General features: G+C 36.7%; 1 protein-coding gene across 1 annotated transcript; it reads left to right on the forward strand.

Moving 5' to 3' along the window:
• The first annotated feature begins 1,280 nt into the window (after positions 1–1,280).
• Positions 1,281–25,816, forward strand: LOC128602084 (rho GTPase-activating protein 20-like). Its single transcript, XM_053615627.1, has 15 exons — positions 1,281–2,091; positions 6,469–6,554; positions 9,283–9,453; positions 11,665–11,814; positions 12,854–12,895; positions 13,102–13,186; positions 13,269–13,343; positions 13,740–13,806; positions 17,978–18,166; positions 18,382–18,563; positions 19,826–19,990; positions 21,412–21,527; positions 21,633–21,822; positions 23,807–23,912; positions 23,992–25,816. Exons 1-15 carry the CDS (start codon positions 1,990–1,992, stop codon positions 25,647–25,649), a joined length of 3,384 nt encoding a protein of 1,127 aa, XP_053471602.1. The 5' UTR covers positions 1,281–1,989; the 3' UTR covers positions 25,650–25,816.
• Positions 25,817–27,453: the final 1,637 nt, after the last annotated feature.

The raw sequence follows: 27,453 nt of genomic DNA on the forward strand, positions 1-27,453 counted from the left end.
ACTGGGTTCCCATCCTTACAATCTTTCTCTAATATGTTAAATGAGTTTATATTTATCTTATTAATTATTTGACTTATGAGCATACCATAGTTCATGCCCTACTTTTCCCTACTTTAGCATAATTTACAGGCCCACTTTTGCTAAATTTTACTTTTTGCTTTACTTTGAATTTTTTTTTTTTAAATAAATTTGTACTTTACTTGCAACACAAGGGTGATGACAGAGACGGTCCAAAAATATTTATTGGTGTTTTGAATACTTTTAATACCTAGATTTTAGATTTGCTCATTATACATGGATATGTGTGTGACTGGGGAAACCTTGGACAACAAAAACATAATGTATGGTTTACTGTTTACTTTAATCATTTTTATTTTAATTCTGACAATGTAGAAAATTTCTTAAGACACAGTCAAGTTTTGTAAGACTGTATTTTGATTAGGTGATAACTCTCTGCTATCTCACAGCTCTGGTTACTGTCTGTGTACAGTTTCACATGCTCTTCCTGTGTTCACAGGGGTTTCTTCCAGGTTCTCAGATTTCATCCCAAGTCCTAAAACATGCTGGTAGGTGGATTGGCTATGCTAGATGGCCCGTGTGTGAATTTGGTGTGGAATGGAGTCCCATCTGATGTGTATTTGCATCATACAACCACTGCAACCCTTACTAGGATAAAACAGTTACTGAAGACGAATTAATAAATGAACATATTCTGATTCTTTTCTATACCAAACTACATTATTTTTTTTGTTCAACCAATGGAACAAATGGTATGTCAAGTGACAAAGGGCACAATTGTATTTATTTATTTATTTATTTATTTATTTTTATCGTCTCGGTTGATGACTGAGCTAACCTCTGAACTAAACTAAGCTCTAAAATATTTGTGTATTACACCAGATTAGTGGTGTGGATGGCTGGAGTGCAACACTGCTGACTTTTCTGCTCACATACACATACACATACATATATATATATATATATATATATATATATATATATATATATATATATATATATATATATATATATATAGTGTGTGTGTGTATTACTGCATCTGGTCTTTGAGTTGAATTGCTGGACTCAAAAAGCTCAAAAATTCTTGAAGTGAGTGCAGACACCAGAAAATACAAATAAAGCCTCATTTAAAAAAAAAAAAAAAAATCAAATGTATATAGGTTTTAAAAAAAGGTTGGATATATTTTCTACTAAAAAAGATTCTACTCTATATACAAAATGATTTATTTATTTATTTATTATATGCAACAGAGGGTGGTACAGTGGAAGCATTGTAGCCTCACAGCTTCAGGGTCTCTGGTGCAATCCTAAGCTTCGGTTACTGTCTGTATGAAGTATCTGTGCATGTTCTCTCCATCTCTGTTTGGGTTTCCTCCCATAACTTCTCAAACATTCCAATAGCTGGATTGGCTAAAATATATTGCCTGTAGTAGACGAGTGTGTGTGTGTGCATGATGGCCTGTGATGGCCTGGCGTCCCATTCAGGGTGTATTCTCACCTTGCGCACAGTATTCCCAGAATAGCTTTTGTATCCACCACGACCCTGACCAGGAGAAAGAGGTTACTGAAAAGTGAGTGAGGTTCTCCAACAGAGCTTGTCTTTTGATGCCAGTCTGTTGTTTAGAATGGAAACCGTGGATTTTAGGACCCAGGGACGCAGCTCATGTGTCCAGATCAATGTGCTGAGCAGAGCTGAATAAAAGTTGTTGCTGATTTAGGCTGTTAGTGCGCAGCGCAGGACTTGGACCCCATTTCAGTGGCTATTACCTATTCTGGATTATGCTCATTACGCATTTAACGTGATTTATTTATTCCTGCCAGTATATATATATAAAAAAAATGACCGCGAGATGTTTTCTGATTTTGGGTTATGTGTTCATATGAGTGCGTTTTCCGTCGTTGGATAACTCGCAACTTTGCGCACAGGGGTTCACTTGTCTTGGATCGCTCCAACCACCTGTAAGCGTCTGAATGGAAAGTATGTCACCGCAGCAGCATGTAAACATCAGCCAGAGCCGCTCTTCATCACTCACTGAGGAGACCATAATGTGCGCGCATCTGGATAACAAGCGGGTATGCCAAAAACATTTCTTTTATTCCTCAAGGCAGACACTGATGCACACTTCCGCGGGAGGTTTGCTGTGATTTATTTCTGAGAATACGTTTGTTTTTCCTTTTTTCTTCTTCTTCTTCTTTTTTTTATTTATTTTTTTTATTTCAAGCAAATATTGATAATAAGATTACAGTGTACATAAACCTTTGTTTATCTAATTATGCACCTTCTAGTCGTGATTGTTGCCTGGAGTGAGTTTTTTTTCCCCCCCAATGTAATCAGTTTTAATAACTAGCTGTTACTGGGGAGGGAAAAAAAACCTTGATCTGCGTGTGTACAATTTGTTGAAGTGATCTGTTGTGTGCTTGCAGTTGTTTCTGCCTAGGAAGAAGCTGTCAAGTTCACTTGGCACTTTGCGCAGTAACCCTATTTCCATTTTCTTACTCAATTCATCCCAAGCAATAAGATGCTATGGCATATAGTGGATATTTGATTATGATGTACTTTGGTTATTTGCATGCACATGGAATTGTATGTTAGAAATATCCTAAACACAGCAGTCACTACTGTGATTGTAAATGGAGCAGTTTGTAATACTCCATATGGTTTTCAAGTTGTCCTATGGCGTTTTTATATGCTCACGGTTACCTTATAAAAGCATTTGTTTGACTGATTTCAACATCATTTAAATGCACCACAGGCAAATGCAGTTTGTTGAACTCCAGAATATGGGGCTATACAGTAGGATGCTCCATAAAATCTCACATACCAATCATAATCGGTCAGTCTTGCCTTTATATTGTGTCTTTTTAGTTTGTAAAGTCATAAAGAGGTGGAAAAGCCATGCTCCGTGGTTTAAGAGCTGGCGTCTGAACGGCGCTGAAGTTAGCAGTAATTCCATGTTTATGCCGAGTTATTTCAGGGAACCCTCTCCAGCCTGGGATGCCAGTGGTTAGACCATCCTGTTTGTCATCCTTGGTTTCATGTGTTTGGATTTCCCTATGTGATTTGTCTCACTTCAGCATATCAGCATATATGTGTAGAGATTTTCTTCCCCTTGGCTGAATAGAACTGCTGAGATTGGCCAAGATTTTTGGCTTAGCATGTCTGGCTCAAGAAGTACCTGTTCCTCTTTTAGTTTGACAGCTAAGTCCATATAGTATGAGCAGGTCAACATGTCAGGCATGTTGTTGAAGGAAGCACTTTAATATTAGAACCCATCTTTAATGTCTGTTATACTGTGTTACTTTGTTGACTATATAGTTATAAATTCATTGCTTCATGCCTAGTGTTTGTACCAATCCTAAATATGAGCACTTATACCAGCCGTCATATTTGCTGACATTTGCTCTATAGGGTGTGTGTGCGCAAGTTGTGGTGCTGTTTTTTTCTTCATTTATCATGCTGTTGGTCTTGCAACACTTGAATCTTTTTAATACGCCTATGTTTGAAATCTGCCTCGCTTGTAAGTTGCTTTGTATAAAATGATTTTCCAAGTGTGTAAAATGGAATGCACTGTAAATAAAATTTGTAATGAAGTAAATTAAAAGTGAGTGACGAATGTTAAAAAGGACCTTTACTCAGAAAGCAGGTCAGCCTTTGACGGATCACAGAAGGAAGTTGTTGTGCAGAATATGACAGATGTGTCTGATGTGACAGACGCTGCCTTAAATGACACAGTGGACAAACACTAAGGTAAATTTGTGGGCGGAGGGAAGTTAGGGTCTTTTGTTTTTGGGGTTTTTATTTTTTTGACATGTTGGACATTGGACAGGGTATCACTTAAACCCTGCCTGCTGCAGGTTTCCTGTGGATAATGGAAATTGTTTGTTTCTCAAAATCAGATGTTGGAACGTGGTATACTTCCTGACATGTTCCAAGGACTGTAGTCCTTTATCCCTTCTTTGAAGACACTTTAGGGAAAAAGTTTTTTTTTTCTTCTTCCTTTTTTTTAAGCACAGGTTCAGCCACAGTGCAGTGCCTGCAGAGAAATTGAGGGTTAAGGGCGTTGTTTCTGAGATTTGAATTCCAGTCAGTAGCTCAGAACCTTTCCTGTTATCTATACAGTAGTTTTGAAGTAGTTTGCATGAAAGCAATATCTTAAAATCTTCTCATAAAGATTTATGGACTGCAGCCATAAAACTTAAGAGCTGTTAAAACATACTTGTATAAATATTTTACCTGTCTTTTTTGTTACAAGGAACAATATTGACTTGAAATACTGGTTAAATAAATCGCAGCAGATGAAATGTAATTTGTAATGTATAAATGCATTTAGATTAAGTACAAAAAGCTACCAAGTGACAGGGTTGTTGAAAAGTAAAAACTGTCTGGGTTGTATGTTTTTGATTGATATCATGCATAAGCTTTTTATATTCACCTTTGTCTGTACAGCAGCAAGTGCATGGAAGATTGAACTGTTTTTATTACGTAGCAATGCTGCACATAAACTCAAAATCAGGAAACAGATAGTGGATATAAATCAGCAAAACTTGGTGTGCTTAGTATTAATGTCAGTCAAGTGTCTGTCTCAGCCAGACATGCTGCTATAACTGTATAACTGTAGCTAATTACAGCACTGCATGTTGATCGGTATAGTTATATGTTTGTACTACGTTATAAATATTTTAGTAACTAAAAATGTCTAATTCACATAGAAGAACTGGACTGAACAGAGTTACATTTTTAATCTGTTAACCTTTTGTCTAGAAATATCACAAGGTACAATCAACAGCTTGCATTAAGAGACACTATTTGGCCTCCTCTGCACACCGTCTCACATATAGCAGGTAACAGAAGACTAACATTCCCCACTGACTAAACTGTAACAACATAACAGTATAAGATATAGAAACATTTTTTATCTTTCAGTAATACTGAATACTCACCCGAGAGCTATTTAATGATCCTCAGGTATAATGTAATTGTCTATTTAAGTGCATATGGGGCTGATTGAATCAGTTTAATGATTTAATGAGAGGTTTTTGTTTATTTTAATGAATGAAAAAAATAACAATGAATTACTATGCTGTAATGAACGTGGTAACTAAAGCAAATGAAACTAAAAGAGGGAAGTGTGGGACTTTTTGTAGTCAGCACATTTGTTGTGTGTGTGCGTTCTTCCTATTTCTTTATTAAAATTTTTATTTTATTTTATTTATTTTTTTGGTCAAGCCATGGTTTGCCATAGCCATTATACCTTGATCTTCTAAACTGATTAGAGCAATTCAATTTACTTAATAATTTAAAGGTTGTTATCTGTTCCCCATCATCAGGAACACTCTGTTGTCTTGCCAATACGTAGAGTCAGTGAATTGCACCTTATTTATCCTGAGACCACTTGTAGCTTTTTTCCAGAAACACTTAGGTCTGTGCAGGTTGATCCAAAGTCCATTACGTGGTGTTACATTTGTAGTCGGGTTTATACACACATTGTAAATAGTAATGAATCTGTCCATATTTCACAGTTTGTTAACAGTACAGAGACCAGATGGTTGCTGACAGTCTTCTCACTGTCCACACAGTGAAACACCCACTGACGTATCATAATGCCACTTCGTAATACATCAGCAGCAGTGACTGAGAAAGTGCATGTGAAATATCATCAAGAACAAGGTGGTTTATTTGCTCTATCGTCCTTTTTCCCCCAAATGTCTTTGGAGACTGGAAAAGAAACTAAAAGTAGATAGACAAAGCACACATTGTCCAATCAAAGCACAAATTAGTCTCTTTTTTTTTTCTTTTTTTTTTTAAAGAAAGAATTTGTTTTTTTCTGTTTTCCATGTTTGGTATTCAGAGGAAACATATGATAAAGCCTGTAGTGCATCACAGACTTGAAACACTAAAAATAAATTTTGTCTACCTTAAAATACAAATCAGCTTTGTCTGCCTTAAAATGTGTGCATGGGTAAGAGTTTGGCCCACATCATTCTTCTTATTATTATGATCATTGTCAATCTATTGATAAGTATTACATTTTGCCCCTAATATCACAAGCAAGTTACATTTTAATCTCAACCATATTTAATGTCAAAAAGTAATTACACTTAACTGTGGATAACAGGTGCTACACCAGTGGAAAGGTGTCTAGAGTGTATTCCAGCAATGAGATATCAATGCAGCACAAATGCATGCAGTATCTCAATAAATAAAATAAGATGTTGGTCCCACCAGAAATCATACTAGACTAGATAGGATTCATCTTAATTTACTTGAGACTGATATCCATTTTCATGTATATCACATGGATAAAGTCAGAAGAAACACTACTACACCCTGTGCAGTGAATTGTGTAGTATTATTGTAATCACCTGGGTATAAATGTTCAATATCAGTGGTCTAACTTTGTTCTGTGGACATGTAAAGTAACTATCGGGAATCTGTTTTCTTCTTCTCAGAGGACGAAGGCCCTGTCTTGTCGCAGGCAGTCTGCTCCTTCCTTGGTCATCAGCAAAGCACTTACTAGATCCAGAACAATATCCAGGTATGGAATCTGTGTGGCGTATTCAAAGTTGACAGCTTAAGTTCATAGGCTGTGTCAATATTTACGCAAGGAAAGTCTCTCTTATTCAAAGTCGGGTTAGGTAGGCGCGTAAGTTGATTTTCTGGGAAGCCCAATCAGATTGCTAAAATAACTTGTTTGTGGTTCATGCCTCATCATCAAATGTGGTCAGATTTTTCTTGGGTAGAGGTGCCTGTGATGAGATTTTCAGTTTTGTAATATAAAAGCAAGATATAATTAAAAAATGAAATGAAAACACTATTATAATGATCTATAAATGAGAAGATAAACATATAATTGGAGTCCAGTATATTGCAGCCTAAATAGTCCTAGTTGTAATTATCTCGTCAATCACTGTTCATTTGGTGTAAAAACAACATGGCAATATGACAATTGTTAATCTGCAGCTTATAAAATAGCATCTGGGCAGCACATTCTATTATTGCATGATCTTAATTCATTATCTTTAATTGTTAAATTAACAAAATAATCTGTTTCTGTTCATTTGATGTGCCCTCCTATAATGGAAATATGCCCATGTTTAAAAGACAAGTGGATGATAATGTATTTGCAATTTTCAGCCACCACTATCACCATTTTCAACCATAGCTAGCTTATACTGAAGTTCTGACAAATCTTTGTTTGCAATGGAAAAATGTTTGACCCAGATACCATGATGTACATCAGAACGCGCTATTTATAAATCACATTTTTGAGTTCAGGGGCACTTTTATGAAAGTTAAGTATGCTTTGTACAAATAAATGGTAAATATTTTATGCAAATGACAGTGTGAATCCTATTTATTGGCATGGTGGTACAGCGGGTAGTGTTTCCATTTTACAGCGCCACGGCCCCCAGGGTTACTGAGCTCAGTTTATTTTCTGTGTGAAATTTTGCATGTTCTCCCCGTGTCATTTTGTATGTTCTCCCTCCCAAAAACATACCAGTGGGTTGACTGGCTATGCTAAATTGCATGTAGTGTGTGAATGAGTGTATCACATCACCTCACTCCTAGTGTTCCCCGGTTAGGCTATAGGTACACTGTGTCCTTGAACAGGATAAAGCAGTTACTGATGATGAATGAATCAGTTAATGAATGATATAAATCATAACTTTGCACCAAGATACATCCATCCTTGTAGCAAGAATACTTTTGATTTCACTGTTTTGATCAAATTTCATGAAAATAACTCTTTTCTTTAATCTTTAATCTTTTTGTAAAAAATAAATATTGTTTTTCCATTGTTTTCATTTGGAATAGGTTGTTTTGTAGTTATGTGTTATGATAGATGTACATTGCTGACATTATTACTGTAGCGAGTAATGCTTATGTATAACACTACATGTTGCCAATATTATTACGGTAACATAGATGTGTGCAGTAATTGATGGTGGTTTTGATTAATCACTGTTTTTATTCAGTATCACATCACATTTTTCCTTCCTGTTTGAGCTTCCATTTGTCTTTTTGATGGTTTAAATCACATAACTGTATTTATGTATAGTGATGCAGTTGAGACCTTTTATTTTCCTTTTGGAATGAAATGTCCAATAAATTGACCAGCTCAGAAATTTTCATACAATTATGAAAAACATCCTTGTTAATGAACTTGAAACCGTGTTATATATCAAGGAATTAAGTTATATTATCATGTTCTTGTGTCCTAAAATGACTTGATCAGCATTTTCAGCAGTACAGTAGTTAAGCTCATCAGAAGGATAATTCTAGGGGATATAAAGGCTAAATATAGTCCTTAGGCCTTTACACACTGGAAGAGAATAACCTTGTTAAAGCAGCACTGGATGTTTGGTCACTGTTTGTCACATAATTATGAACTCATAAGCACAGACTAATGCTGATAAAGGTGTTATTATAGTCTTTTGTTGGTTGTTATTGTTGTTTGCTGAGATGTATTTAAATGATTAGCCCTTTTGCTTTATATTTATTTTCTGGCATAGTTTAATTCAAGCCAGATCTAGCACCCTGTATCTGTTTAGTCATGATCTTGTGAAAAACAGTTCTCTGTAGGAGGTGCGATGAACTAGAAAATAAAGTTGGAACTAAATTCTTCAGGGTTACATCAGGACGATTAGTGACTCCTAATTTAGAGTGACCAGAGCAGTAATCCGGATTTGTGAACATGTTTACCATTTACAAACTACACCCATATCAGCTGTCTCCTGAAACCCCTATTTAGATACTTTGCGTATTGAAAATGAAAATATGTTTTGCATGAAGCGTTTGTGCCATATTCATCCTATTCATGGTACAGAGTTCAGAGGAAGTACGATTCTATTAAGGTTTTTTGTTTTTTTTTAAACAAGGAGTTATGTGTCAATATTACTTGTAGGCTGATGTGGCTAGGACATGACATAAAGCAAAAAGCAGTAATGTGGTCTGTATTCTGTATAGTGGGGTTTCCACAATCACAAACACTTTAAATTGAGATAAATTGTTGGCATGCCCTTAAATAGAGATGCAATAATAAATAAATAAATAAATAAATGTCCTCATAATCGAAACGTCTCTTTTGATTGTGTAATCTTCTTCAGACTATTCAACATAACGTTAGCTAATTGAAATGCACAATTTACATTTTTGCCAATTTTTTTTTATAACTATTTTACAGTTTGCTGCATATTTAAAGCAAAAAACATTTTAACCTGTCTTTGAGTAATTAGTGATTTCAATTTGTTGTTGTTTCTCAGGGATAACAGTCTCTCTCCAGTCAGCCCAGAGACATGCCTATTGGTACAATCATATCTTAATCCTTCAAGGATGTTTATTGGTCATGTATATGCCCAGCTGAAGACTGGTCTGCAGACCCAGGAGAGGCATATGTTCCTTTTCACTGACATTCTACTCATCAGCAAAGCCAAGTAAGACATGTATGCAGGTATCATCCCGATGTCACAAAATTCAGTTTTTCCAATGAGTGAGAGCCATTCAATTGGATTTCATTTCAATGAAGTTGTAAAAAAATGTCCCTCAAGCTTAACCATTAGTTACTTGTTTGTGTGTGTGTATATATATATATATATATATATATATATATATATATATAATATATGAATGAGAGAGAGAGAGAGTTGTTTTTTTTCATAGAAAGGCAAGAAGAGATGTGGGAAATGTGTGTTTTAGGATAGGGATTGAAACCGAGGGAAATGATGTGGCAAAGTAAACTGAAATTTACATAAACTGGAAATTATTTAATTTTATATAATTGGAATTATGTAAAAAAAAAAAAAAAGAAAGTCTGATCTAAACATTAATGTGTTACTTAGCTTTCACACTTTATCCAGCTTTAGCCCATATTGAGCCTCTTCTTACACTGTAGAATGACTACGACAAACATTGACATTAATATATTCATGTAAAATAGGACAAATAGACCAAAAGGAGAAAATTGCTAAGAAAATATCTTGAACTTGAGTCAACTGAAACCGAATGTATCAGCAGCTTCATTTGCATTAATGTGGTAAATATAATGAGAAAAGTTATTATTCCTAGTTGTTACTGCTATCCATATCAAAGTGAGTAGGCCACTCGAGCAAATGACTTAGCTGAAATACCCATGTATGGGAGTTACCAGTGAGTGCTTAATGATGGGAAGAATTGGGCCATTCCTCCACCCTTCCCCCCCCTTGCTTAATTGTGTCTCATAGGATCATGTGGCCCACATCCTCCTTCCTTTTCCTGTAGTATCTTGCATAGCCAGAGGGTCCTTCTCAGTAATTACCACCCAAAGCACCAATTAACTCAATCTGAGGCAGAGCTTGGCATCAAAGCCACTGTAGCCACTGTGAAGTCAGCAGTGGTAAGCTTATCCATTCGAGCATTTTCTAAATGTTGACCTATCATTATTGTCAGACTAGTGTGGTTCTGACCTATATTTAATATCTTGTGGTTAGTCCTATTTCACATGTTCAAAGGTTCTTGATTTGATTTTGAATGCAAGCACACTGACTCATTGTAGGTAATGTTAATATGCATAATAAGATGACAATAAATATAATATTTAAAGAATGTAAATGTAAATATTAAAAACGGAAGCTGTGTTTAAGGTACAGTAGTGGCATTATGCAAGATTGTCACAACTCAGTAAATACAAGATGATGTCTGAGATTCCTTCATGACGATGGTTTATAAATTTAATACAAACACCAGTCAGTTCTGACATCACTGCTGTTAAGGAAAAAAGTTATTTCATATTTGCAGAAATTATACATCTTGGTAACATATCTAAGACTCTCCTGAATATAAACTCTCCTTCTCATGTGCATTAATTAATTGGCTCAACTTAAGCAATCTGAAAAGAGTGGACATTTGTGTGAGGACATCATCCAGGCTAAAATAAACTAGTAAAGTATAACAAATTTGTTTTATTTATTTTATTTAACAGCATAGATGCAAGCAAGCTCAAAATCAATAAGCAGATCATTACTGTAAAAAAAGAAAAAAAGTAAATAGGTAAACCCCCTTGTGTTTGGTATTAGTAGCAGTGCAGTTTCATTATCAGTCATATTTGCCACTCAGACTGTAGTGAAACAAGGCACTGCATTTTGAATGTTTGCACAGTATACTGACTCATTCGTTTCTTATTCTCCATCATGCCAGTTTCACAGAAAAGCAGCTCGGTTGAAAAATTAAAAATGGTTCAAATTTCTGCAAGATTGACTTGTTTATGTATGGAGGGTGATATGAATTTAGGTGTGCATTAAAAATCGGAACTACAAGTATGCACTGCCTGAGCATGTGCTGGGACATAAGCTTTTATTGTTCATTGCCAAACTATCGATAAGTTTTGCCCAACACTCATAGCTAATGTGGTTTCTTGCATACGCCGTGCATAGCATATGTATAGATTTTTATCAACATTGTCATTAGATGAATCAGCTACAGTAAATTGCCTCTAAGTGTAGACGAGTGTGTGAAAATATGTGTGCATGGTGTATTCCCACTTTTTGGCTCTGGATTCACTGTGACCCTGACCAGGATAAAGCAATTACTGAAAATAAATGAACAAATGAATGAATATGTAGCATATCACTTTAGATACTATCTTTAAAGTGGTCATGTGTTATGAACAGATCTTCAACCAACTTTAAGCTGAAGGCGCAGACACGAGTTTGTGAAATGTGGACAGCAAACTGCATGGAAGAAGTGTGTGAGGGGAGTACATGTCTTGACAAAAGCTTTGTGATGGGTTGGCCGACTTGCAACTGTGTAGCCACTTTCAGGTATAGTATATTCTTACTCTCTACTGCCCATAATTCATCAACTGAACACATATACATAAAATCTTGTAATATGGACTGAACCTAAGCCCAGTGTCAGGTTTGTTTTTTGTTTTTTTCAAATACAATAAACACCTCTTAGGCTAATGATTTACAATCAAGAAAGTAGATGTCAGGCATGGACAGAGTTTGGATGCAAGTGCTGGGTTTTATTGAATGAAGCAGACAATACCAAAAGGCAAAACAAAATCAGAGTCAACAGACTGGTAACTCAGACTGGGTCAATACCAGAAAGTGTGTACATAAACAAAAGGCTCATAAGCCTAATTAGTAGAGTGCTAGGACGATTAGTTATGGTTCCATGAACATCCACCTGCATATTATCAAACCAACTGTACTGCATTTTCTGTCACTTTTTCCATTAGTGTTGTGTAATAATGCTGTCCTTGAGAACTTTAGGGATCTCCTTCACCTTTACCGTGATTGTTACTTGTGAGAAATCTTCCCTTTATGTATACAGTCATGTGAAATAATTTGTACATCCCATGGAAGCTTTTGGCTATTTATTTATTTATTTATTTATTTATTTATTTACATATTTGAACAAGCAAACATTTGATACTCTTTGAAACAGTGCCTATTAATAAAGTTGCTATACTTGAACAAACACAAAGAAAGGGAAAATTAGCTTTTTCAATCATTTATTCTACATAAATATCAATAGATGTGATATTCTAGGTTTTTTTTTCACAGGACTATGAAATATATATACTGTGTACATGTATATATATAAAAATTTTCATATGCACAGAAGTGGATATATGCATCAGAAGTATATTAAACAAGAAAAAAAAGTGTATATTTAATAAGTACATTTACTTGTAAATGGTACCTGATGAACCAAATGGTAGTTATAGTTACACACTCTGAAAAAGTACTCTTACCTACCCTTGAAGAACCCTTGAAAGCATGATAGCACACCTTATATGATGGTTCTCAAAAAGATTTTGTCCATGAAAATGTTTTATTCTTGTCTCTATAGCTCAGTTGAACAAAAGGAGAGATGGCTTTCCCTTATAAAAAGGTACGCTGGAGTCACATGGAATCTACAGATACCACAAATTCCTTCTGTGTATTAATAGATTAACATGTCCATTTTTTTTATTGAAAGTACCCTCAAGTATAAGTGTACACTTAAGTCTATTTCTCAGTGTGGCCATTCACTTTCTTTAAAGTTTTTATTGCACATTTCTGTTGAATTCATTATGTCTATGGCCTTATTCTCTACAGTCGAATAAAAGAGGAGAAGGAGAAAGATAATCCAAAAACAATCCCCCTTAAAGTGCATGCCAAGGACATGGGGAACTTTTCATATGTAAGTCTTACACTCAGTCAGATATCTTTATCTCAGTATTCCAGTATGTTGCGAATCAAAATCTGATACTTTGTTGATTTAGAAAACCATTGCTGTGAGCAATTCTGACAGTGCCAATGAAGTTATTCGTCTAGCACTGCAGCAGTTTGGGATTCTCGTAAGTTCCTTTACATTGCATTTTCAAAATTAAGCTTCTGCAATTTGCCTATTTTCAATTATTCTCTGTAAGTATGTAAATAAATCTAAATAAATATTGAGTTCTTCTTAATATACTGACATACCTGCTATGCATAAAGCTATCCAGAGAAGCAGAAGCATTGAGTCTATTTATGTTCTCCTTAAGCAACAGTAACTGCACAGACCTCTACTTAATCAAATCAAGACACCTCTAACAGTACACAAAATTCCAGTGCACTTTAGTTAACTTTGTATTTATAGCCGAACCCAAAATACCTGTCCACAGACAAGACATGCCCTCATGGTTCTTCATATAGGCTAGTGGTGGAACCTGGTGCACAACATTTCTGCGAATTTGTTTGTCTTTGGCATACAGGGTTCTGTGAAGGACTTCCAACTGTGGGTGAGTTCCAGAAAAGACAATGCTCCTTACCCTCTTATTGGTGAGTTTGCCATAAATCCTGAAAATTATGATCATAACATCAAACGGCAGACAAGAAAAGCATTTCTAATAAACATTTTTATCATTTATAGGGCAATATTTTCCATATGCACTCACTGGCCACTTTAATAGGAATACCTGTTCACCTGCTCGTATATGAAATTATCCAATCAGTCAATCCAGTCTATCCAATCATGTGACCGTAGCACAGCTGATGTTAAAAATAGGAATAACCTTGCCTGGTCTTTTTCCAGTCTTCAGCCTGTGCTCACTATAGTCTGTGATTCCTGTTCATTTTTGACCAGAGTGAAACCCCATGTGGTTATCTGCTGTTGTAGCCAATCCACCTCAAGGTTTGACATGATGTGCATTCTGAGATACTTTCTTGGTCACCACATTTGTTAAGAGTGGTTATGTGAGTTACTGTAGCCATCCTGTCAGCTCGAACCAGTCTGATCATTCTCCTTTGACCTCATTCATCAACAAGGCATTTCCACCCACAGAACTGCTGCTCACTGGATGTTTTTTTACATCTCACACCATTCTGTGTAAACTCTAGAGACTGTTATGTGTGAAAACCCCCCGGAGTTTCTGAAATTGTAGCCTGTCTGGCACCAGCAACCGTGTCCCAGTCAAAGTCAGTGAGATCACATTTTTCCCCATTCTGATGTTTGATGTGAACATTAACTGAATCTCTTGACATGTATCTGCATAATCTTATGCACTGCACTTCTGCCATATTGTCATGCGGACAAGGTGGAGACGGATGCAAGTGCAGTTAAAGCTTTTATTGAAGAGAGGCAGGCAGACGAATCCAAATCGTATGGCAAAATGTGGCCACTAAACAGGCACAGGGTCAGGAGATTGGCAAACAACATAAACTAGGCTGAGATAAGAGTCGAGAAAAACGAGGACAAAACCATGAAACGAGGAACAAAGATCAAAGGCTTGGTACGGGTCTGGCGGAAAACACAAACACACAATACTTCGCCCCGAACAAAGACACACGAGGGGTTTAAATACTAAACATAATCAAAGGGGTTAGCACAGAACAGCTGAGACATTAGGAAACAACCAATAACATTACATCAGTGGAGATAGGACAGAAACCAAAACAAACACACATGAAACAGTAAACAAAGTCTAACAACCCGGAAGCGTGCGCTGTCATGCTATGGGCCGCTGAGCGTGCTGCTCACTCCGGTGCTCTGACACATATAGTTGGCTGATTGGATAATTGCATGAGTGAGAAGGGGTAGAGATGTTCCTATTAAAGTGGTTTTGAGTGTAGATAGATGAATGCATACATACATGGGGGAAATAAGTATTGAACGCGTCAACATTATTTTCAGTAAATATATTTCCAATGAGGCTAATCACATGAAATTTTCACCAGTCTTTGGTATTAACTCAAGAAATCTACACATATAAAGAAGTCCAAACAGTAAAGTCTATAAATGAAGTTATGTGTAATAAAGTGGAATGATGCAGGAAAAAAGTATTGAACACTCTAACTGAAATGTATTTAATACTTAGTAGAGAAGCCTTTCTTTGTAACGACAGCTTCAAGACTCTTCCTGTATGAAGAAATTAATGGGCCGCAGTATTCAGGTGTGATTTTGGCCAATTCTTCTAAAGATATTGTCTTTAAATCTTGTTCAATTGGATTGAAGTCAGGTGATTGACTGGGCTGTTCTAACACCTTGATTTTTTTTCTCTGAAACCAATTGAGTTTCCTTTTCTGTATGCTTTGGATCGTTGTCCTGCTGGAAGGTCCACCCACGTCTCATCTTCATCATCCTGGTGGATGGCAGCAGATTCTTCTCAAGAATCTCCCGGTAAAGGCCTCCATTCATCGTTCCTTCAATTATATGAAGTCTGCCAGTACCATGCGATGAAAAACAGCCCCACACCATGATGTTTCCACCTCCAAACTTCACTGTTGGTGTAGTGTTTTTAGGGTGATGTGCAGTGCAATTTCTTCTCCAAACATGGTGTGTAGTACGACAGCCAAAAAGTTCAATTTTGCTCTCGTCTGACCAGACTGCACTCTCCTACAATGTCCACAATGGTGCTTACTGGAGGATTCAGAAGTTTTGAAATACGTCTGTATCCAATTCCATCAATATGTTTTGCAGCAATAAGTTTGCAAAGGTCTTGGGACAGCTGTTTGCTTTTACCCATCATGAGATGTTTCTTGTGTGACACCTTGGTAACGAAAAGTCTTTTTATAGATCATCAATTTACTAAACCAGCTGATATTAATTTGAACAGATAGGGGGTGTAATTACTTACAGATTTCAGCTAGTTCCTTGCCTTGCAGAACTGCTTTTTCTTAGCGTGTTCAATACTTTTTTCCTGTGTCATTCCACTTTATTACACATAACTTTATTTATGGACATTAATGTTGTGAATTCTTTATATTTGCAGATTTCTTGAGTTAATACTGATGTCTGGTGAAAATGTCATGTGAATAGCCTCATTGGAAATATATTTACTGAAAAAATGTTGACGTGTTCAATACTTATTTCCCCCTCTGTATTTATGTACCTCATTGAATCCATAAGGCATGGACCATAAGGCATGCATTGCTGCAGCAAGTACAAATAACAACCAACAGCAAACAAGATAGTTTCCATAATACAATAAGAGAAAACAATTGTACAGTAAAATAAATGTATGGAAGATTGAGTGAGTGCTGTTCTTATCCTGCATCTTTTGTAAGCCTGTAGATCATTGTAATAGTGATATTTTGACAATAGCCTGATCTGTACTGACATTATCTATTTAGACTGATACTGTTTTTTGAGGAATCATACTATGAAAGGGAAAAATGGTTTCACAAATATATAACTATCAGTGGTGGCTGGTGAAATTTTTGGGGAGGACGGAAACAAACTGAAAATCACACCGTTAGTAATGCATGATTGAATGTAATTGTTAAATAGCCATTTAACAGGTGATAAAACAATCATGTATCAGCACTGCTTAGCTAAAATGGAAAGCCACAAGGTACCACAAACTAGTGAATTTGAGTTTAATGTGGGTTTATTATCAGTAATAAAGTAATCAAGGTAATCACTCAAAAAAAAACAAAAAAAAAAACACTGTAATGGTGCCTAAACAATGGCCAGTAGCACTACTTGAAAGTAAATTTTGCCCTTGCCTTCTAATGCCAATCCTGTAGCCTTCAACTAGCTGTTCAGCAATGCTAAGCTTCCCAAAAACCTGTAGCCTCATAGCATTGTCAAAATGGCTGCGGCTACTTTCATGCCATTTGCATTTTTCCCCTGTCGTTGTCCACATCATTTCGGTGCCAGGACTTACATCTCATCCAGCTAGCCAACTCCATTTGCCATAACAAGTGCCGGAGAAACCCTGGGTGTAAGCTCGTCTGCGATTACTTGACTGTTGCTGAATTTGTTGGGTCGATCTAGCACAAGATCCTTTATCCTTTTTTTTCTTGATTTGAACATCTTGTGAAAGGGTTTTTTTTTTTTTATAAAGATAAAACAGAATTTTCTTTCATCTGGTTATTTACAATCTCTTGCAGTGCCGGTCAACTGACAAGCTGCTGAGTGGGAAAGAGAGTCGTTGAGATCGGTCCAATCACATGAGGTCAAAAAATATAAAAGCAATATTGATTCGCTAACAACAAAAATGGGATTGTCTGGGACGCAATGAGCTGCGCCCCGAGGACTGTCTGAAGCCAATTAGAGTGCATTCTCAAGTCACCTGCTTTTCAGAAGTTTAAGGACCTACATATACACTCATTTGGCCGGCCGCCTGCACACAGATATAAACTAAATACAATCGAGATTTTTTAATAAATACTAAAAGGACTAAAAGGGAAACAGTACGGCTAAGTAATTTTTTTCATAATCATTTTGCAATATATATTTAACTTCTGTTTAACATGTTTAAGTTACCTTCTTCTCTTGATAACTTGAAGGGGGCAACGCCCCAGCACCCCCTACTGACCAGCCACCACTGATGACTATAGAGAAATGTAGTGATGCAGGGTTTGTCAATGTAGTGAGTAGAAAGCAGAGATTTTTCCTTCTGAAATGTGAAAAGTTAAGAGTATTAGGTGAAAGAAAAAAATAAAGTAAGATACGAACACTTGAACACCAGACTAATTGTACTTTGTTACTTCCCACCTCTGAGTACAGGTCATGAGTTTCCTTTCAGTATACAGATGAGCCATTTAAGAGAGCCTTTGGATGAAACTGGTGAAAAAAGTGATGAAATTACTCCACCTGAAAGACAAATGGAGCTACTCTTTGAGCAGTTGCAGTCAGACAGTCAGTGCCAATTCATCCTGAGGCCAAGTCGGGTCGCTGTGGGCCACTCTTTTGTTGGTAAATGTCTTCTTACCTTACGTGTTAGCTAAATGTCTTCCTAACTTTTTTTTATATATATATAGAAAGCATATTCAATAAAAGCTACATTTTACGTTCATAGTGAATGTATGAATACTAATTATAATTAATTGTAATTAAATACTAATTATAATTAATTAATAATTCATTCTGAATACTAATTAATATCAACTTTTATTTTCTCACAACCTAAGTTGATCCAGACCAGAAGCCATTCAAAAGACGTCGGTCACTCATCAACTGGGCTTTTTGGCGTGGTTCATCCAGTCAGCTCGATGATCCTCCTTTATCACCCCATCTATACACAAGTGATAAGCTCTTTGGCCTCCCGCTCAGCATGGTATGCAAGGATAACAGCCTTCCCAAACCCATCATGGTGAGTGTAGGAATCATAGGCACAATGTTCAGACACATAAAAGTCATGCTCATAAATTCTAGTCATGCAAAGAGTCAGTGATAATCTGCCAAATTTAGAGATTTTAAAGTGCAGTAGTCATGTATTAGTAAGATTTTAAAATAGAAAAGCTAACCATTTATCAACAGCATGAGAATTGTACTAGGGTTAAATACAGTCCCCTTCTAAACTATTGGAACGGAAATGTCAATTCATTTTTACATTTTTTCTATTTTTGCTGTAGACTGGATATTTTGGATTTGAGATCAAAAGATGAATATGAGAAGAGAGTTTAGAATTTCAGCTTTTATTTACTTGTATTTGTATGTAGATGTGTTAATTGGCATAGAACATAGCACATTTTGTCCAGACCTAACAATTTGTTAAAAAAAAACATTGGAAATCATGTGACTGACAGGTGTTTCTTGTTACCCAGGTGTCTCCTGTTAGATTGACTGTTTAAACAATAAATAGCTCTGAACATCTACTCTTCAGTTTCACCTGTGAAGAAACTTTGACTGTTACAAAGCACTTACAAATGAGTCTCCTTCCATAAATGTTAAATAAATGTCTCTTAACAAAAACGACAATCAACGATTATATGTTTTACTTTGTTAAACAACATGTTTTAATCTATTTATTATTAGTCTTATGTTATGTGGAGTGTCCGCCATACAAGTCCCTGTGTATGAGCTGTTACTATAGAAACAATAATGTATTAGAACAAGCACATTAAAAATAACCTTTCGTTCATGAAGGTTACAGCCAGAAATACTGTCCAAGCCATGTGTTTAAATGAAAATAATGCACATAATTCAGCAGTGTTTTGGTATAATCAAACAATAATAAAGTAGACCACATTTAGTTACAGATTGTGAAGTGATTATTAAGATACAGGTAACACATCACTAATTTTATACAGTATTATTTTATAATACATTATTATAATATATTTTTACAGCTATTTTAATACTTGAGTCTTTCTCTGGTAGCAGGACATTTATCAAGAGTATTCACAAGTCATACCTCTACTGAATGAGTGAATTGTTTGAGTATTAACACTGATGGAATGACTTTAAGATTACATGAATGTGACCATTGACAAGCATTTGATGTACAGTTGCTGGAATGACAGTTCTCATGGCAAGTTATTAGGCATTCCTTTCCACAACTGGAGTTTTCAGTAAATAATATAGTCCATGTATAGACCAATGTATATCAGACTTTATTTTCTCTCTCTGCAGGACATGCTAGTGTTTCTGTTCCAAGAGGGGCCTTTCACAAGGGGAATTTTCCGGCGTTCTGCTGGGGCCAAAGCCTGCAGGGAGCTGCGAGACAAACTGGACTCAGGAATCCAGGTTGTTCCTACGAGCCGACAGTCTATCTTTATGATTGCTGCTGTACTGAAGGTAAGTGTCATGCTGTGATTACATAACCAAAATTTAAAAACATAATAAAACTTGATATTACCAGATTACCCAAACTGATCTACTTTATTTTGCACCATGGCCACTAATCATCCTCTCTTGATTATTTGTAAGTGACGTCTGTGTATGTTTGTTTGTTGCTAGTCGTTGTGTATCCGTGCGATGTTTTTCCCTGAATCAGACTCTGTTTATGATTTTGATGATATGCATCCCACATGCAGCCCATTTGAGTTACTGGAAAAGCACTAACATAATAGCAAGCAAATAATATTATTTCTTTTATAAAATTGTAAAATGCAGATGTCCTAGTGTATATATATATATATATATATATATATATATATATATATATATATATATATATATATATATATATATATATATATGTATATATATATGTATACATACACATACAGACACACACACACACACACACACACACACACACACACACACACACCCCGATCAGCCATTCAGCGATAACATTAAAACCACTGACAGTAACAGACAGATCAGAACTGGACCATGGAGCAATGGAAGAAGGTGGACTGGTCTGATGAATCGTGTTTTCTTTTACATCAAGTGGACGGCCGGGTGCATGTGTGTTGCTTACCTGAGGAAGACCAGGCGGCACTATAGGAACATGGCAAGCCGGCAGAGGCAGTGTGATGCTTTGGGAAAATTTCTACTGGGAATCCTTGGGTCACGTGGTTCATGTGGATCTTACTTTGACACGTACCACCTACCTAAACATTGTTGCAGACCAAGTACACAATAATATTTACTTATGGCAGTGCCCTCTTTCAGCAGGATAATGCACACCACAAAAATGTATACTTTTGGTTCGTATGCTATTTGGTTAGGTTTGGTTCGGTTTCACAATTCACATAATTAAACAAACAAGCAAAATAAAAAAAACAGCGGCACATGGAGAACATGAAACTGATGCTATATAAATAATTATATAAGTAATTAGCAAAATATTAAAACAACTAAAAAAAACTATTAAAATGTTTTTTGTATTTTAATAGTGGTCAGTGTTTATTGACTCTTTTATTCATTGGTCCGGAGCGCGCACACAAAAAATGCTGTCCACAACCCAAAATACATGTCATGTTTGGTTTGTGTCCTGCAGTTAGGTGGATTCAGGGTCGATTTCTTGCTAGAGTCAAACTACTCTTGGAACTGCACTCAAGTGTAATTGCTCTGTTTAATAACTCCAAATAACTAAACTCTGTTTATATCAAAGAACCCTAAAACAACATTGCTCTGTGGATAGCATTTACTTTAAAATACTTTTACTATCTGTTTATCTGTTGTAAACTCTTTGCAAGCCAAAACCTAATATAACTTTATAGATGTGTAAAAATGTGAATTTGTGTGTCTGTGTGTTCTTAATGTAGGACTTCCTGCGCAGCATCCCAGGCAGCCTGCTGTTGTCAGATCTATATGAGAAGTGGATGGCCACCATGGATTTGTCTGACGAAGCAGAGGACAGTCAATTAAAGGCCATTCGGGGGTATGTTATACTATATCTGAATTAGGAATATAACATTTCAGTCAGAAATCCAGTATTAATATGACAGAGCCAGTAGGCTTATTGATCTTTTATCCTGTTTTTCAGTTTGGTGATGTCTCTACCTTCTGAGAACATCCTACTCCTAAAACATGTTTTGGCTGTGCTCTACAACATTCAGCTCCATGCCGAAGACAACCAGATGAATGCCTTTAACCTGGCCGTATGCATTTCTCCAAGCATGCTCTGGTCCCCGGCTCCCAACACCCCTGAGATGGAAGGAGAAGGTACAAAAAAGGTTGGTTTCACAAATTCAGATAATTGATACTGGTTAATTTCTATTAACGTAAGACTTTAGCCAACATTAGACTTTATTCCTGAAAATCAGTGTGAGTTTCAAAATGAGAGGAATTGTATAGTCTTTGAAATTGCAGCTTATCATTATTTTATTGAGTTATCATTTAGTTATTGAATTTCTTATTGGAGTGTATTTGTGGGCATAAAATATAAAGCAGGTGTCATTTTCAATGTCATTTAATTATTTACACTGGTTAGACAATTCATGTAATATATATTGTCATTCATGGCCTCTTAAATCTCTTGAGAGGATAGAATTTCACACATTTTGTATTTGTTTTGGAGATGTTTTTGAGTTCACTGGGAAATATTTCAAGCATTTCCTTTAGATTCTTGAGGTCAGTGTCATACTCTCATTATCTAGCTATGATGGAGCTCTCGAATCATGCAGTTTGTTTGGATTTGCTTGTGGCAGCCTGTGTGTTGCCATCCAGGCCCCAAAAATGTAGATTTCCACATTCCCCAACAACACTGATCGTGTCAATGTAGGCTTAAAGGCTGCCAAAGTAAACCACTGCAATCACAAATTAAACAGAATTTGTTTGTCTAGGTTTTACTGTAGTAGTAATGTTTTTTTCTTTGAGGGGATAATAAGAACCTTGGTATTTTATCCTGCAGTTCTTCTCTGTCTCTGTCACTTTGTTGTGTACAATTACATACTGAGTGATAAACATTTGTCCAGTCTTTTATGAACTAAACTTTTTCAATGTTTTGACTCCTTCAAAAAAGATAGAAGGCTGTTTTAGATCTATTTTTATTTGAGAACATATTGTACAATGTACAGGTTGGGCCTATTTCACCAGCACTACTAATATAATGTCATATTTAGATGTTACATTGCATAGTTTGCAACTAATACATACTAATAAAGGAGACATTTTTGCAGCCATTTAACATTCCTTAACATTGACATTCTTCTTTTTAATCTACAGACACAAGCAGACATTTAATGCACAACTGTTGAGTACAAACAAAAAGCAAACTTGAAGAAACCTAGTCTAAGCATCCTTCGTTGATCTCACTGCTCAATGTATGTCTTAATGAAGAGGAATCAGTAAATAAGGGATAAAGCTGATCTTCAGGTTTGCTTTGCTTTTCTTATGTAGAATCAGAAGCTGGAATCCCAAATTGGATTACTGAATTAAGCCCCCTGATGTCTTCCTGGAGTTTATATGAATTTCATCAATATCATAATAAAACAATAGTAATAAAGTTGATCTAATTCAATCCAGGGTGGGAATATTTTCCAGTTTCAAATGCTTATTCCTGGCTGGTTAAGATACATATGTAGGTATATACGGTGCAATACTGGCATAGGACAGAGACATGCATGGCACACACTACACGGAGACCCTCAAGTGCATCAGTGATATTTTTTTGACAATATAGTTAATTCTCTAATTTTGTATTACTCCACTCATTACATACACTTTTAAGAACATTATCGCAATTACTGCACAAAATATATAATTAATAAAAAAAGGCATTTAACCGCCCCAGACGTAAAATGAATGTGTTCCTTGGTTTATTAATCACATTTTATTGGCCACCAGCTGCAATGCTGAGAAACAGGATTAACCAGTTGAATCTTGCTTTTTCCATTTCTGTTTGAAAGCCAGCTATAGCTACATTCTGATTAGAGATATCAGATGTCATTTCCCCCTATTACTAGCATGTTATTTTAATCATTTTCAGTGGAGCTGTCATAAAGGTCTTTTAAAAGAAATTACTGGCTATGTGGTTAGGTGAATTTGCTACTCTAAATTGCCCTAGGTGTGAATGTGTGTGTCCTGGCCCCTTCATGGTGTATTCCTGGCTCATACCCAGTGTTCCCGGTGCTCCAGATCCACCTGCACCCTGACCAGATAAAGTAGTTACGGAAGACAAATAAATAATTAATTCAATCCATTCAATCCTTTTTTCAGGTCTGTGACTTGGCACGGGTAATGATTGAAAATTGTATTGCAATAATGGGAGAAGATGTGACTACACTATTTGATGGTTTTCCTCAGAGCTGCAGTCATGGATCAGGTAATGAAGCCTCACTCCTATGCTATATACTTTGTGCAAACTGATTCTCTCATACTAAACTCTTACCCTTTCCACACAGATGTGTCCTCTTATCAGATGACCGACTCTTCCTATGACAGCCTTGAGAATGAGCTGAATGACGACTCTGGATCAGTTTTCCAGACCATGCAAAGATCACGAGGCAAGCCAGACAGTCGCAGTTATGACTCAGTCCTCACACTGAGTGACTGTGACCTGGATCAAACTGATACTGACCCAGACATCACCATAAACCCACACCTATTGGTCCCATCACTAGCCTGCCCAGTAAAAATATCTCCAGCAGTGAGTCCATCCACTCCTCATCTGCATTCTCCTTGTAAGGAATCTTCTTTTCCTAAGGGTGTTCGTCAACTAAGACGTTCTTCTGAGCCTGCCATTTGGAATTTGACCTCATCAATAACAAGATACCTAGAACGTAGGGAAAACAGAAAGGGCAGTTACGAATGTGTGACAAGCCATGGCAAAAGTGATCTAGATGTAGCCCTTGAGGTTGATTTAAACACCTTGAGGCTGGAGAAGCAGTGTGATCATAGTCAGAGGGATCGGAATGTCCCTCAACAACTGAAAGAGCACCTGAAACTTTCACCTCTTCATCTAGATACCAGCTGCAAAAATCTCTGCTCCCCTGGGGCTTCACCAGTGCATTCTTCAGTGAGCTCTCTGGACAGTGCTTCCTCTCAGCATTCTGCTGACTTTAGCAAACATTGCCCTCATATAATAAGCAGCTTCAAGGCATCAGTGAAATCTTCTGCCAAGTTCCCTGGCATTGTGTCTGAAATATCTCCTGGTCCAACCATACCTTCTCCCAAAGACTATCCAGCTAAAGAGAAATTAGACTGGAGCCAATTGAGGAGCAGTCATGGGCTACATCCAAATACCTGGCTTAAGAAAGACCACAGACTTTCCCTGTCTAAGGACAAAGGAGGCCTGGATGACAAGGACATTGGTGATCCACTCCTCCATTATGAGAATTTCTCCAAGACAAGCCATAGCAAGGAGAGAAGTGCTCAGGAGAGCCCTCTCTGCTCTGAAGAACCCTTGTTCAAAACACAGCATTGCAGGTCAGTTTATTCTCCTGCCTTGGAAAAAACACAAACAGTGAAAGAACTGAGAGAGAGTCACAACCAGGCATGTTCACTGAGTAACCAAACCCAGGTATGGAAATACTCTCAGAAAAGCACACCAGGAGGTAATACCAGTAGTTTGCCACAGTCTGTCTTCTATGGCCAAACTGTTCGCCGCTTGGCCTTGTACAGAAAGAAATCTTACTCTCTCATTCCTGTTGTGGAGAAGTCCCCTGTACGTCCTTCCCTTCAGCGCCGAGCATCTGAACCTGGAGAGACTTGTCTGGGGTTGGATAGGGAGACATCAAAGAGTCTGGAGCATATCCACAGGCAGGCTGTATCAAAACAAGACACTTATTGTAACCCCCATACTCATGGACCTAAGGCATCTGACCTGGAGCAAGATGATAAGTATAGTAAACCCCAGTTTGGCTTGTCACCTACTGCCACAAAGGTTGTGAGGAACTACTTCTTTTGGCAAGGAGGTGAAGATACTCAGAGTAATCTAAAGAAGAGTCAGGAAGTGGCACTTGCTATTGTCCATGGCAAGCGGGAGTGGATGAGGAGGTGCAGTGATACACAGCTGGAAGACTTTGAAAAAATGCTTTTTTCAGAGGAGTCTTATGTCTAAGTTCCTGGGTTCTAATGTAGTACTTTCCAAATTCAGTCCAAGTATACAGTCATGTGAAACAATAAGCACACCCTATGGAAATTGGCTTTTTTGACATATTTAGACAAGCAAACATTTGATCATCGTTGAAACATTGCTTATTATTAAAGTTGAAATACTTGAAAACCACAAGCAAAAATAGCTTTTTCAACAATTTATTTGACAGAAATATCAATAGACTTGATATTCTTTTGTGGAAAAAGTTCGTACACTCTTGGTCTCAGAAGCTAGTATTGTCCCCTTTAGCCGAAATAACTTCTTGTAGGTGTTTCGCATAATTGTCCTCCTGTTTCTGACATTGCTGGAATGTTTGACCACTCTTCCATGCTTTTCCATATTTTTTTCAGTTACAAGATGTTTGAGGGTTTTCTTGCATGTACTACCTGTTTCAAATCCCCCACAACATTTTAATGGGATTCAAATACGGGCTTTGACGAGGCCATTCCATAACAATCCATTTCTTCTTTTTGAGCCATTGTTTGTTGGATTTGCTAGTGTACTTAGGATCATTATCTTGTTGAAAAGTCCACTTTCGTTTCAACATCCATTATTTGGGCAGATAGCCTCACATTATCTTCAAGCACTCTTTGATATGATGCAGAATTCATAGTTGAATCAATGACTGCAAGCTGTCCAATCCCTGGGGCAGTGAAGCAACCCCAAACCATAACATTTCCACCAATGTGCTTCACAGGTGGTATGAGGTGCTTCTCCTGAAATGCTGTCTTTGGTCAGTGCCAAGCATGTCTGCTGTTACTGTGGCCAAACAACTCCGATATTTGATTTGTCTTTCCAGATCACATTATTCCAAAAGGCCTGGTCTTTGGCTATATCCTCATTGGCAAACTGTGGTCTTGTGCTAATGTTCTTTTTAGACAGCAAAGGCTTTTTCCTGGCACGCCTCCCATGCAGGTAAAGTTTGTGCCATCTCTTTCTGATTGTATAAGCATACACATTGACACCAACAGTTGCAAGACTTACCAACAGTTGCAAGACTTACTAGCAGATCCTAAGGTGAAATTTTGACACTCCCTATGCAGGTTCTAATCACTGGCACCCAATCCTGAACACCTGATTCTAATTTTATGGATTTGAAGGTGTGATAAATGTAGGGGTGTACTTACTTTTTCCATGTGACGGATCTGTTTTTTGTTCATTTAAATTATGAAAATTACTACAAAATGTCAATTTTATGTCATTTGATAGTGTATCACCTTTGTTAATACTGTTTTAAGGAGTAGCAAATGTTTGCTTGTCCACATATGTAAAAAAAAAACAAACAAAAAAAACCCTATTGTCCTTATTTTTTCACATGACTGTAGTTATCCCTGGTCTAAACACCAGATTCAGTATATTTGTTCATTGGTAAATGCATTTAGTGCGTTAGATAAATAATAAGAAATATAAACAGTGCATAGTGATTTAGGACTAGATTAGGAAGACACAGCCCTAAATACAGTCAGCTCCAGAATGAATGGTGCTTTTGGTAAAAATTTGTATAAAAGGTTATGAAAAATTTGGTCCTTGTGGTTAATTAGTTTAATCTCCCACTGAACATGTGAGAGAAATCTAACCTTTAATTTTTTTTTTATTTTGAGAAAAATGTAAACCCTTACCAAAAATATATATCTCAACAAAAGCACATGTCCTAATTATCAGCACCCCTAGAAATTCTTTGAACAGTCATCCATGACTTCCTGTTTCATTGGGTATAAACATGAGGTGACAAAGGGGCCAAATTCCCTTTGTCATGGGGAAAATGAGA

The sequence above is a fragment of the Ictalurus furcatus genome, chromosome 26 (assembly GCF_023375685.1).
Source record: "Ictalurus furcatus strain D&B chromosome 26, Billie_1.0, whole genome shotgun sequence".
In the NCBI taxonomy this organism is placed as follows: domain Eukaryota; kingdom Metazoa; phylum Chordata; class Actinopteri; order Siluriformes; family Ictaluridae; genus Ictalurus; species Ictalurus furcatus.